The sequence below is a fragment of the Zootoca vivipara genome, chromosome 12, assembly GCF_963506605.1.
Source record: "Zootoca vivipara chromosome 12, rZooViv1.1, whole genome shotgun sequence".
Lineage (NCBI taxonomy): Eukaryota > Metazoa > Chordata > Lepidosauria > Squamata > Lacertidae > Zootoca > Zootoca vivipara.
The window spans coordinates 48,970,978-48,983,228 of record NC_083287.1 but is presented as its reverse complement, the minus strand read 5'-3'; the positions used below and the strand labels follow the sequence as shown (position 1 = coordinate 48,983,228).

General features: G+C 41.6%; 1 protein-coding gene across 5 annotated transcripts in view; it reads left to right on the top strand.

The window, feature by feature from the left end:
• GALNT11 (polypeptide N-acetylgalactosaminyltransferase 11) overlaps window positions 1–12,163 on the top strand; it is a 58,460-nt gene extending 46,297 nt beyond the window's left edge. For all 5 annotated transcript variants that reach the window (XM_035129345.2, XM_035129343.2, XM_035129344.2 and 2 more), the window contains 4 exons: window positions 749–967; window positions 5,723–5,827; window positions 6,815–6,952; window positions 8,180–12,163. In XM_035129345.2, the coding sequence (XP_034985236.1) occupies window positions 749–967; window positions 5,723–5,827; window positions 6,815–6,952; window positions 8,180–8,311 (594 nt within the window). In that variant the 3' untranslated portion in view covers window positions 8,312–12,163. The remainder of the gene's footprint in view (window positions 1–748; window positions 968–5,722; window positions 5,828–6,814; window positions 6,953–8,179) is intronic.
• The last annotated feature ends 88 nt before the right edge of the window (window positions 12,164–12,251 follow it).

The window sequence follows — 12,251 nt, the reverse complement described above, 5'->3', positions numbered from 1 at the left end:
CATCCCACATCTGCTATTCTTTGCTTGGTGACGTGTTGTAAAACAGTAAATCAGAACAAAATTGGTCCTACCTGAAGCATAGGTTTCATAGGTTACGAGGGGCTAACTGGGGTCCATCCCATTGAGGTTTGCAGTTATGTTTTCTAACTTAGGTTATATGTTCGTTATTTATCTTCACATTCTTACTTGCATGCATGTTTTGAGCCGGGGTGGGAGATAGGCAAGTATGTTCAGATTTTTTTTAGATGGACAGAGTTTGCAGCTGCTATGAAAAACTCAGTAGAGCGAGCTGACCTCCCACAAATCATTGCTCCTGCCTTTGTCACTTGATTGAGGCCTGCCCCAACCCAGTTAACCCCTCATCAACCTATGGAAATCAGGGTGTGATGATGATGTTGTATCCCATTGGTTTTCCACTCCTGCACCACTTCGTTGATTGGTTGAGGGAGTGAGACATTTACAGTGTGATTATGTTATGAATCCAGGAATGAGAGGCAAAGGAGATGGGGAATGCTGTTTTTGGCAGTGGTCACATAGGTCCCAAAATGTGTGGTTCCGCCCTTGGTCATTATTGGCTGGATAGGCACAGTAGTTTCAAAGTAGCTTTATAGCATGTACAAACCACATTAGTTTACACTTCAGAGAAATTGGCTTTTTGCTTGTTTTGTTTTCAGTCCTGTGTATTCAAAATAGAATCATTGTTCTGAACTGTAATTCTTCCTACCACACTTTCCTCTCTTTGACATAGGAACAGTATTTTGCTCTGCGACCAGAATTACGTACAAGGAACTATGGGAATATTACTGATCGTGTGGAGTTGAGAAGAAAGTTGAACTGCAAATCATTTAAGTGGTATTTAGATAATATATACCCAGAGATGCAAATTTCTGGATCTAATGCCAAAGTACAGCCACCACTCTTTTTCAACAAAGGGCAAAAACGACCAAAAACATTGCAACGTGGACGGGTAAGATGCTGTTCTAACTCTCAAAGTTCTTTAAAATCATGCTCTGAAAAATGTAGTTATAAAGATCACAAAAGCTGGCATCTGAATTACTATTATGACTTTCTAGCTGTAAAAGAGTGCAGCTTCACAATAAGAGTAGCTTTGAAAATCTGTAATTATGCACTGTAGTTTTTAGATCAAATATGCTAAAGGTATATCAGTCTTACTTAGCTTGCTTCCTGTGCAGGTTAACAACCTTTATTATGGATGAATGGCTTTCACATTTGTAGGCCACTATAATCTCTTGTCTGATCAGAAGCACTTGCTTTAGGACAGGGTGGTCCAAGCTCTCAAACCAAGTAGGCTACAGGAGTACTTCGACACAGAACCTTGGGGGGCACACAATGAATTAAATTTCCATATCATAAAGTGTTTGCAATATATTTAATATTATTTATTATACACACATTTATCTACCTACCTACCTACCTACCTACCTACCTACCTACCTACCTACCTAAAAAGTGTCCAAAAAGATCCCAAATCATGAAGGCTGCCTGGTGTGAGGGAAGTTGCTGGATGCAGGCTGGACTCCAGACAGGAAAGAGGAAGGGAGAGGGAGGAGCAAGAGAGTTATTACCAGCTCTTGGTGGGGCGGGACAGAGAGAGAAAAAGTGTGTGCAAATGACCAACTCACTGCAGCTCTGCCATTTTGCTTTTATTGCTTTCTTGCCCTGTTTCCCCTTCTTTCCTCCTTTGCCACTCCTGCTTCCAGCCCTGCTGCCACCACCACCACCAAAATATTCAACGCGTGTGCACACTCACTATCTCTAGTTCAAGTTAGGGATTCTCTCCAGATGAGAGAATCTTCTGCGAGGAAGACATTGCTTGCTTGGCTGAAGAAACTGCCTTTCACTCCTCTCCTTCCTTTTCTTCCTCCCATATCCCTCTTTCTCTGTACTCATCCTGCCTCCAAAGAGGATTCTCAGCCACAGCTGGGGCGGCCGGCCTGTGCTAGTCACAAGCAAACTAGGGCAAGGCTTTCATGTTGTCGCTTCCGGTTCCCTGCAGATTCAATACATAGCAAGGGCCACCAAGAAAGCCCTTGAGGGCCACAAGTGGCATGTGTGCCATGTGTTGGACAACCCTTTTTTAGGAACACATATATTTTGGTCAAACTCATGTTCGTAGCTTTGAGAACATCCATAATATCCATAATATCCAGAGGATTGGAGAAGATCAGTCTACATCCCAATTCCAAAGAAGAGCAGTGCCAAAGAATGCTCCAACTACCGCACAATTGTGCTCATTTCACACGCTAGCAAGGTTATGCTTAAAATTCTACAAGACAGGCTTAGGCAGTATGTGGACCGAGAACTCCCAGAAGTGCAAGCTGGATTTTGAAGGGGCAGAGGAACCAGAGACCAAATAGCAAACATGCGCTGGATTATGGAGAAAGCTAGAGAGTTCCAGAAAAACGTCTACTTCTGCTTCATTGACTATGCAAAAGCCTTTGACTGTGTTGACCGCAGCAAACTATGGCAAGTTCTTAAAGAAATGGGAGTGCCTGATCACCTCATCTGTCTCCTGAGAAATCTCTATGTGGGACAGATGAACTACATTCAAGAGTATTAAAAGAACTGGCAGAGGTGATTTCAGAACCACTGGCAATAATCTGATAATTCCTGGAGAACAGGCGAAGTTCCAGCAGACTGGAGGAGGGCAAATGTTGTCCCTATTTTCAAAAAGGGGAAAAGAGAGGACCCAAACAATTACCGCCCAGTCAGCCTGACATCAATACCAGGAAAGATTCTAGAGCAGATCATTAAGCAAACGGTCTGTGAGCACCTAGAAAGGAACTCTGTGATCACTAAAAGTCAGCATGGGTTTCTGAAAAATAAGTCATGTCAGACTAATCTGATCTCATTTTTTGACAGAATTACAAGCCTGGTAGATGAAGGGAACGCGGTGGATGTAGCCTATCTTGATTTCAGCAAGGCCTTTGACAAGGTGCCCCATGATATTCTTGTAAAGAAGCTGGTAAAATGCGGGCTAGACAATGCTACCATTCAGTGGATTTGTAACTGGCTTACTGACCGAACCCAAAGGGTGCTCATCAATGGCTCCTCCTCATCCTGGAGAGTAGTGACTAGTGGGGTGCCACAGGGTTCTGTCTTGGGCCCAGTCTTATTCAACATCTTTATCAATGACTTGGATGATGGGCTTGAGGGCATCCTGAGCAAGTTTGCAGACGACACCAAATGGGGAGCGGTGGCTAATACCCCAGAGGACAGGATCACACTTCAAAATGACCTTAACAGATTAGACAATTGGGCCAAAGCAAACAAGATGAATTTTAACAAGGAGAAATGTAAGGTACTACACTTGGGCGAAAAAAATGAAAGGCACAAATACAGGATGGGTGACGCCTGGCTTGAGAGCAGTACATGTGAAAAGGACCTAGGAGTCTTGGTAGACCACAGACTTGACATGAGTCAGCAGTGTGATGCAGCAGCTAAAAAAGCCAATGCAATTCTGGGCTGCATCAATAGGAGTATAGCATCTAGATCTAGGGAAGTAATAGTACCACTGTATTCTGCTCTGGTCAGACCTCACCTGGAGTACTGTGTCCAGTTCTGGGCACCACAGTTCAAGAAGGATACTGACAAGCTGGAACGTGTCCAGAAGAGGGCAACCAAAATGGTCAAAGGCCTGGAAGCGATGCCTTATGAGGAACGGCTTAGGGAGCTGGGTATGTTTAGCCTGGAGAAGAGAAGGTTAAGGGGTGATATGATAACCATGTTCAAATATATGAAAGGATGTCATATGGAGGAGGGAGAAAGATTGTTTTCTGCTGCTCCAGAGAAGCGGACACGGAGCAATGGATTCAAACTTCAAGAAAGAAGATTCCACCTAAACATTAGGAAGAACTTCCTGACAGTAAGAGCTGTTCGGCAGTGGAATTTGCTACCAAGGAGTGTGGTGGAGTCTCCTTCTTTGGAGGTCTTTAAGCAGAGGCTTGACAGCCATATGTCAAGAATGCTTTGATGGTGTTTCCTGCTTGGCAGGGGGTTGGACTGGATGGCCCTTGTGGTCTCTTCCAACTCTATGATTCTATGATTCTATGACAAGAAGCTACAGTTAGAACTGGATATGGAACAACTGATTGGTTCAAAATTGGGAAAGGAGTACGACAAGGTTGTATATTGTCTCCCTGCTTATTTAACTTATATGCAGAATTCATCATGCGAAAGGCTGGACTAGATGAATCCCAAGCCGGAATTAAGATTGCCGGAAGAAATATCAACAACCTCAGATATGCAGATGACACAACCTTGATGGCAGAAAGTGAGGAGGAATTAAAGAACCTTTTAATGAGGGTGAAAGAGGAGAGCGCAAAATATGGTCTGAAGGTCAACATCAAAAAAACCAAGATCATGGCCACTGGTCCCATCACCTCCTGGCAAATAGAAGGGGAAGAAATGGAGGCAGTGAGAGATTTTACTTTCTTGGGCTCCTTGATCACTGCAGATGGTGACAGCAGTCACAAAATTAAAAGACGCCTGCTTCTTGGGAGAAAAGCAATGACAAACCTAGACAGCATCTTAAAAAGCAGAGACATCACCTTGCCGACAAAGGTCCGTATAGTTAAAGCTATGGTTTTCCCAGTAGTGATGTATGGAAGTGAGAGCTGGACCATAAAGAAGGCTGATCGCTGAAGAATTTATGCTTTTGAATTATGGTGCTGGAGGAGACTCTTGAGAGTCCCATGGACTGCAAGAAGATCAAACCTATCCATTCTGAAGGAAATCAGCCCTGAGTGCTCACTGGAAGGACAGATCCTGAAGCTGAGGCTCCAATACTTTGGCCACCTCATGAGAAGAGAAGACTCCCTGGAAAAGACCCTGATGTTGGGAAAGATTGAGGGCACTAGGAGAAGAGGGACGACAGAGGACGAGATGGTTGGACAGTGTTCTCGAAGCTACGAACATGAGTTTGACCAAACTGCGGGAGGCAGTGCAAGACAGGAGTGCCTGGCGTGCTATGGTCCATGGGGTCACGAAGAGTCGGACACAACTAAACAACAACAATATTGGAAATGCCTATACAGTGAAAGGAGAGAAACAACCTTACCTTTCCAAAGAATTGTGGATGATGTAAATACTCCTAAATTAGCCTGTTTTGCAACATAAAAATGTTTCTCTTTTATCTCTACTTAGCCTTGAGACTGCATCAAGTAACTTTGGGCAAAGTCGCTGTCTCTGAGGTTACCTTATCAGCACACAAAGTTTTTTTTGTTTTAAAAGATAGGCTGAAGAGCTTATAGTTTACTGTGTGTGTGCTGAAAAGTTTTGTGTCCTTACTAGTCCCTACCACGCATATCTACTAGAAATCTGTCAACAGAGTTGCTTCTGTGATTGCAACAATACCTTGATACTGTATAGAGAAAATTATTCTAGAGATACAACTATTAGGCATGGGTGGAGCCAGGACTTTTGTTAGGGGGGCAGAGCAGATGTGATTGGTCAGTTAGGTATTTCTATTGTTTCACTTGATTGGGGGGGGGCAGCTGCCCCCGCCCCCCCTTGGCTACACCTATGTTGTTAGGGAAAATTCTGTAGAGAGCACATAAAAGAACCTTCTGCCTCTTTCCTCAAAACATCTCCCATTTTTTCCATAATGATCTCCCCCATTCTCTCCCTTATATAATATGGCAATAATAAATAGTATTGTGATTGCAGATGTGTGTGTGCATGTGTGTTTTTTCTTTTGCAGCTGCTTCATCTTCAGACAAATAAATGTCTTGTTGCCCAAGGCCACCCAAGTCAAAAAGGAGGACTTGTTGTGGTCAGAGAGTGTGATTACAATGATCAAAATCAGGTATGTGCCTGATACTTACTTTGCTTTCCCTAGCATTGTTCATTTTTATAGTCTCCACAGTGTTGATTTTGATCACTCCTTCATAACATTAAAAAAACCACCCAAATTCCTTCCTCAAAGGGTCTCTCACTTGATATCCTCTCACTGTATGCTCTGGTCATCTATATCTTTTGACACTTATGTCACATAAAGCTTTCTGTTTGTATCAATTCCCTTTCCATTATTTCAGGACTGATCAGTCAGATAAATACATCAGTATCCATTAGCTACTTTTACAAATTTTTGCCACTGTTGTCTGCTTCAAAATCACTTACTAAATGGAGGCTTTGTGGATTTCTTAAGTACCTTACCACACTAGGTGATACATTCAGAATTCTGCTCAGTGCTTGAGGTCCATTCCCAGGACTTTCTAGGGCACCAAGAACAGATCTGCTTCAAAATGTGCCTTGATGAGGGGCCCCATATCCTGGAAATAAGTTCAATAGAGTTACTGGCCCATATGAATGTGGATTTAAAATAGCCAGAGAAATTATATCTGATCCAAAAATGCACAGCTGTTAGAAGGTTTCAGAATTAAAGCAAACAACATCTGGCATCCTCCCTACTTTTAGGTAATTTTCAAGAAGCCAAAAAAGGGGGGGAACTTGGAGTTTTGCATTGCTAACACCTCTCCACATGTTCAGAAAGCTCAGCTCATACTTGTTCACAGAAAATAAGTATCTGTGGTAGAGTTTTCTGCTTAAGGTAAACAGATTTTTTTCCACTCCTCATTTGAAAATGTTAAGAAGGGACTCTTACTTAAATGCAATTAATAGGAAATTAATCTGCTTCAAAATACTTTAGAAAGCTGAGATTTTACACTGTGGCATATTTTATAAAGTGATTTGTGGCTGTTTTTATGGTACTATTTTACTGCTTGTATTTTTGTACAATACTTAGAGGTTTAGAAATGCTTTTAAATAAATAAATATATTATTCCACTATTAGATATGGCTTTACAATGAAGATCATGAGCTGATCCTAAACAATCTCCTATGCTTGGATGTGTCTGAATCTCGCACTTCTGATCCACCACGCCTTATGAAATGCCATGGATCAGGAGGATCTCAGCAATGGGTGCTTGGGGTGAGTTGCGGACAAGAGTGGATGATTTCAGATCTCTTTCTGTGTGTCTTTGTGTGGGTAGGTATGTGATTTTCTAATTCTGAAAATCACATATGGGTTAACAATTCCACAGTAATATTTTTCAGTACAGGTTTCCTATTAAATGATGTATGTGCTAATCTAAATTATGTAGAGATTGGTGGTAGCAAGACCACATGCTGAGTTTTGAGGAGTGAACTATCATGTAAAAGGGCCATTGTTGCAATAAAAATCCAAATACCTCCTTTTGAGGTTGCATGGAATAACCTGACAAGCTTAACAATGGAAGACATTTATCTACTGGGGAGTAGTCATGCTAGAAACATTTAATCCAGAGCCCGATTTGCAAAAACCTGGCCATATATGTGTTGACTGTTGATCTAATTGTGTATTCAGAACTACACAAATATTGTTGCAAGAGGGAGGAGAATGGAGCCATGCACTCTCAACACCAGCCCCTCAACACTGTCCACATACTGGAAGGCATGTCTGCAGGAGGGCTGTGCAATAAATTGCCATATTGTTGAATACCATAACATTGTGATAAGTGTTGCAACAAGGCAATATAGGTACTGATAAACAAAAAAATGGAGACTTAACAGCTTCCCAGGGGGTAACTGAATTGAAGGATACTTTGCATTGTCGGCATGGTGTCTCCAGCTTTGTTTACTCTCTCCCTCCTCCCTCCTAACCGATAGGAAATGATGATAAGACAGCAAACTCTTTTAGCTTTGCCAGGGTAGAACATTGCATTTTTAAAATGTGACTCTTTACTACCATACCTGGTTATTTTAAAATGAAAGTGTTTTGCAGTCCAAATAATTTAGAGGGCACCAGGTTGAAGAAGGCTGACCTATATCAATATCCCATGAGACAAGCTCTCCAGGATTAGCTTCATGGAAACACTAATCTCACTGTTTTTGTCTACAGTGGTAACGTATTGTAATGTTTGCAGAGTTCCCCAGTTTTGGAATACATAGATTTGGCTAAGAAAAGTGATCCAAACAGATCACTGCTGCATCAACATTAGTGCCTGAATAGTTATTCAGAGTTTCTGTCCTCTAGATGAGTGGTGACTGAATCAGGGCAACATTTTAACTGCCCTAGTAAGGTCAGCTCTTCTCATCCCAGCAAAGACAATATTCTCATTTAGAAGCAGGTTTTGAGCTGCTTTGCCTCAACTGTTGCATTTTATTTTTCTGTCTCCAGAAACATAATCGACTCTATCAGGTGTCCGTTGGGCAATGCATGAAGGTAGCTGATCCGCTTAGCCTCAAAGGATATGTGACTATGGCAATTTGTGATGGCTCCCTCCCTCAGCAGTGGCGCTTTGAAAGCTGAGTGACAGTGAAGGCCCATTTCCACAGTAGCCCAGAGTTGATCTTATAGAGCCTGCAGTCCCTGCTGCTATTTCTGAAACGGAACAGTTTGGGAAGCTTTTAGAAGCAAGCGGAATAGGAGCTGTGGCAGCCACATTTCAATCTCTACACACATAGAAGTGCAATTCATGTAGGTTTTTTGCACTTCCCTGGCAAATGTAGATACTCTAATAGTTAGACCATTGTATTTAATTAGGAAAGAAAATTAATATTGAATATTTCCAATAGTCAGATGACTACCTTGTCTTGCCAGTACTTCTTGCACAAGTATTACTGTAATATTATTTTCTTTGTTTGGATGAATTATTTCAACTGATCTGGAAAAAGAATATTCATTTTTAAACAAATCTCTGTATTTAATTTTAATTCATTGATTTTAACATGTTACATAGTTAACATTTTATGTCACAGCATTTAAAATAACAGTCATTGCAGCATCCAGAATCATGAAGTGGAAGTATGTTTATGCAGTGGGTCTCATGCCTTCTCCCTGCTGCCCTCTCCCCCTGTATCCCAAAAGCCTCCCAAAAGATCTGGGAATCCTTAGGGAGGTTTTGGAATGGGGGCTGCAGCAGTCGGGAACAATTACTGGAATTCAGGTAGGGGCTGACTTGCAATAGCAGAAGTGCCTTTCTGCTTGCGAAACTTGAAATTGGCATTTTAAGATCAAGTATGGAACTTTTTCTGTTATAATCAGTTTCTGAGTAAAGAGGTCAACAGAAATGATTATGGTGCAAGATGTATGTATCTCCTTTTGAGGTTCCTAAAAAGCCTTCCTGCTTGGCAGGGGGTTGGACTGGATGGCCCTTGTGGTCTCTTCCAACTTTATGATTCTATGTGTGGACTTTTAAATTTCTTCCTCTGGATTGAAACCATTAATTGCTGATTTTTCCTTTATTGGTTCATTCAGCACTGGTTTAAAATGCAGTTGCATAATAAACTTGTGAAAATACTTCAGGGTTAACAATGTTTCAAACATTTTCTGTCTTTCTCTGAAATCGGGCAATATGCTGAAGACCTTGTCCAAAGCTTGGGGGGACGGGAAGAGAGAGAGATCTGTACCTTATAAGAATTTCTTAAGTTTTAATTTGCCACAGAGTTAATTTTTACTGATTTGTGGACTGTATGCTGCTCAGCATACAAATGGAATACCAGCTAGTGTATGCCACCTGCTTAAACAGGTCGTCTAGTTAGGCCTGTGTCCCCAGCACATAACACAGCACACTATGAACACTTCTGAGCATAGACTGCACTTTCATTTCAGTGAAGCTAGCTCCTCTGTAAGTATGGGGGAGAAAGCCCTTGTTAGGAAACAGTGGAGGGCAGCCCTCATCCAACAAAACATTGGCTATCAGCTCCACTGTGTTCATACAACAAGAAAGCTGTGATGGAAGTTATAGTGTCAATTCAAGGAATTTGAATCTGTCCTAATATTTACTGTACCTTATTTTCAAAGAATTGAGCAGATTATATCCAGATGTGGAAGGCTATGACATCCAGAATAGAAAATTGGGTGGAGGACTTCCGGTTTGCCGCGCTGGCGGAGAGACGCAGAAACCTCGAGCTCCAAGGTTTCTGGCTCAGTGGAGGGGGGGGGAATTCCGTGGGGGCGATGCGGACCCCCATAGAACCCCGGGTAGAGTGTCCCGGGGGCAAAATAGCTCGGCAGAGCTCCAGGAGCGACTCCTCCGCTGCCCGGTAAGCTCGTAAGAGCCCCGAGAGCCAGCGGAGTTGTAGTCGCGGGAGCCATTTTGAGCACCAACGTTGCCTCCACGAAGCAAAGCTCCAAGCCTACAGCCTTCAAGCGGCGGATTCTTCCCTTCAAAAAGAAGAGATTTGGATCAAGTAAGTCAAAATTTTGTGAATTGGACTGGATAATTGGCGCTGGGAGGAGGCTTAAAAGGGAAGTCAGCCCCCCCACTTGAGCAATGGACGATGCAGTAGAGCTGCGGAAAGCTCAGAAATTTTTTTTAAGAACTTTTTTCCTGATGCAGAGTAAGGGAAAAAGATAAATTGTGCATAGATCTCTGAAAAAGACTGATTTGACAAGGGGAAACCCCCCGTGAACTTGGAGTCGGGTCAAAGGAAGGACCGGCTAGCTGATTTTATGGCGTCACAATAGAAAGGAATGTGACTGTCTGTATGAGTCCGAGACTGAGAGCTGTAAACAAGCGAAAGAGGAAGCTTTAGAAATAAAATTTTAAGGCTACTCAGTGTTGAATTTGAGGCTGAATAATAAGAGAAAAAGTAAAGAAATAGAGGTTGGATCCAGTTCAGATGGGACTTTATTCTTTTTATACTTGGAAAATATAAAACAAGGACAACAACAATACCACTTCCTGCTCTGCCACAATTATGGAGGTGGAAAGCATCAACAGGAAGGAAGAGAAGGGTCTGGACTGTGAGAAGAATGGTACACAGTGGGACTTGATTTTGACAACAATTCTGGAAATGACAGAGGAAATTCGCAATCCTAAAGGTGTTGCAACAAGCATGGATGAGAGGATTGATGAATTAATAGAACTGAATTTTGAAGTGGACGATCCATATGAATACAGGGAGGAAGAAGAGGAAGAAGAATCAGGGGAAGGACTAAAAGACACATGCTGTGACTTGATTATAGGGGAAATTCTGTAAATGACAGAGGAGAACCGCAACCCTGAAGGAAATGCAACAACTACAGGAAAGAAGACTGCTGAACCAACAGAACTGAATTTTGAGATAGAAGAGGAAGAAGAAGAAACCACTGTTTCACCGGTGGGAGGGGTGGAACAGGGAAGGGACTTGACTCAAAAGTCCCCCAAAAAAGGGAAAAACAAAAAGGTTGTTACCCCAGTGAGAGAGGGGGAGAAGGAAGCATGTGGGGGGGGGAGAAAGAGAATGTGATTGAAGATAATATGTTGGGAATACAGCAGGGGGGGGGAAAGGGCTGAGCAAAGTTTGGATTGGGACAGAGCAGGAGTGGGATGAGGAGGAACCGGGGTGATTTTTATAGGTGGACAAAACACGATCTGAACTCGGAAAGTATTAAGGAGCTGGCTGAAATCTCTGGAGACATCGATTCCAAGGAAAGGGGAGTTTTGAGGGTGGGAATAAAAAGGGGGAAAAGATTTTGAAAATTAATTATGATTTTTTTGGGTAGAGAATAATGGGTAATAAAAGTAAAGAGAAGTATGAAGGGTAATTGATCAATAAGAAGTTATAAGTTGGGAGAAAGAATGTTATTTTAGATTTGGAAACTGCAATAATTAGTTATTAATAAGGAACTCAAGAAGGGGAAATGAGGAAGTCCGAAATGTTTAGATTAGAAATTGGAAAATATAAGTATGTCTTTTATATTTTTATTTTGGTTTTTTCTTTCTATTTCTCTTCCACTTCTCTATATAAAATTGAATAAGAATTATTTAAGGTTACAAATTGGGAGATAGGATGTAATTTTATGATGTTTAACCAAGATCTGGAAATGGTATGAATTAATTATTAACAAGGATTGTAAGAAGGGGAAGTGAAGTAGTTTGAAGAGATAAGATGTGATAATATTGTCACTTTTGCCTTTTTTATTTCTGTATTCTTTTTATTTATTTTTCTTTTTATTTTTTCTTCATGTAAAATTCAATAAATATTATTTTAAAAAAATTGGGTGGAGTTCCTGAGGTGGGTAGTGTTTTAACTCCACAGATCATTCAAAAGCCATATACTATAATGGTCTGGGAAGCATTCAGCTTATATGAACCAGCACTGTGGCTTTCTTCCAGCTTTATCTGCTCTAGGCTATGTGCCTCTCAGCAAATAAATCATTGCTTTTGGTATTTTAGTCTGGAGTAAAGGTGATGGATTTATTTTTATATTATTATGGCTGCTTCTCTCTGCATGGCAGTCCAGTGCTGTACCAAATCTTGAGG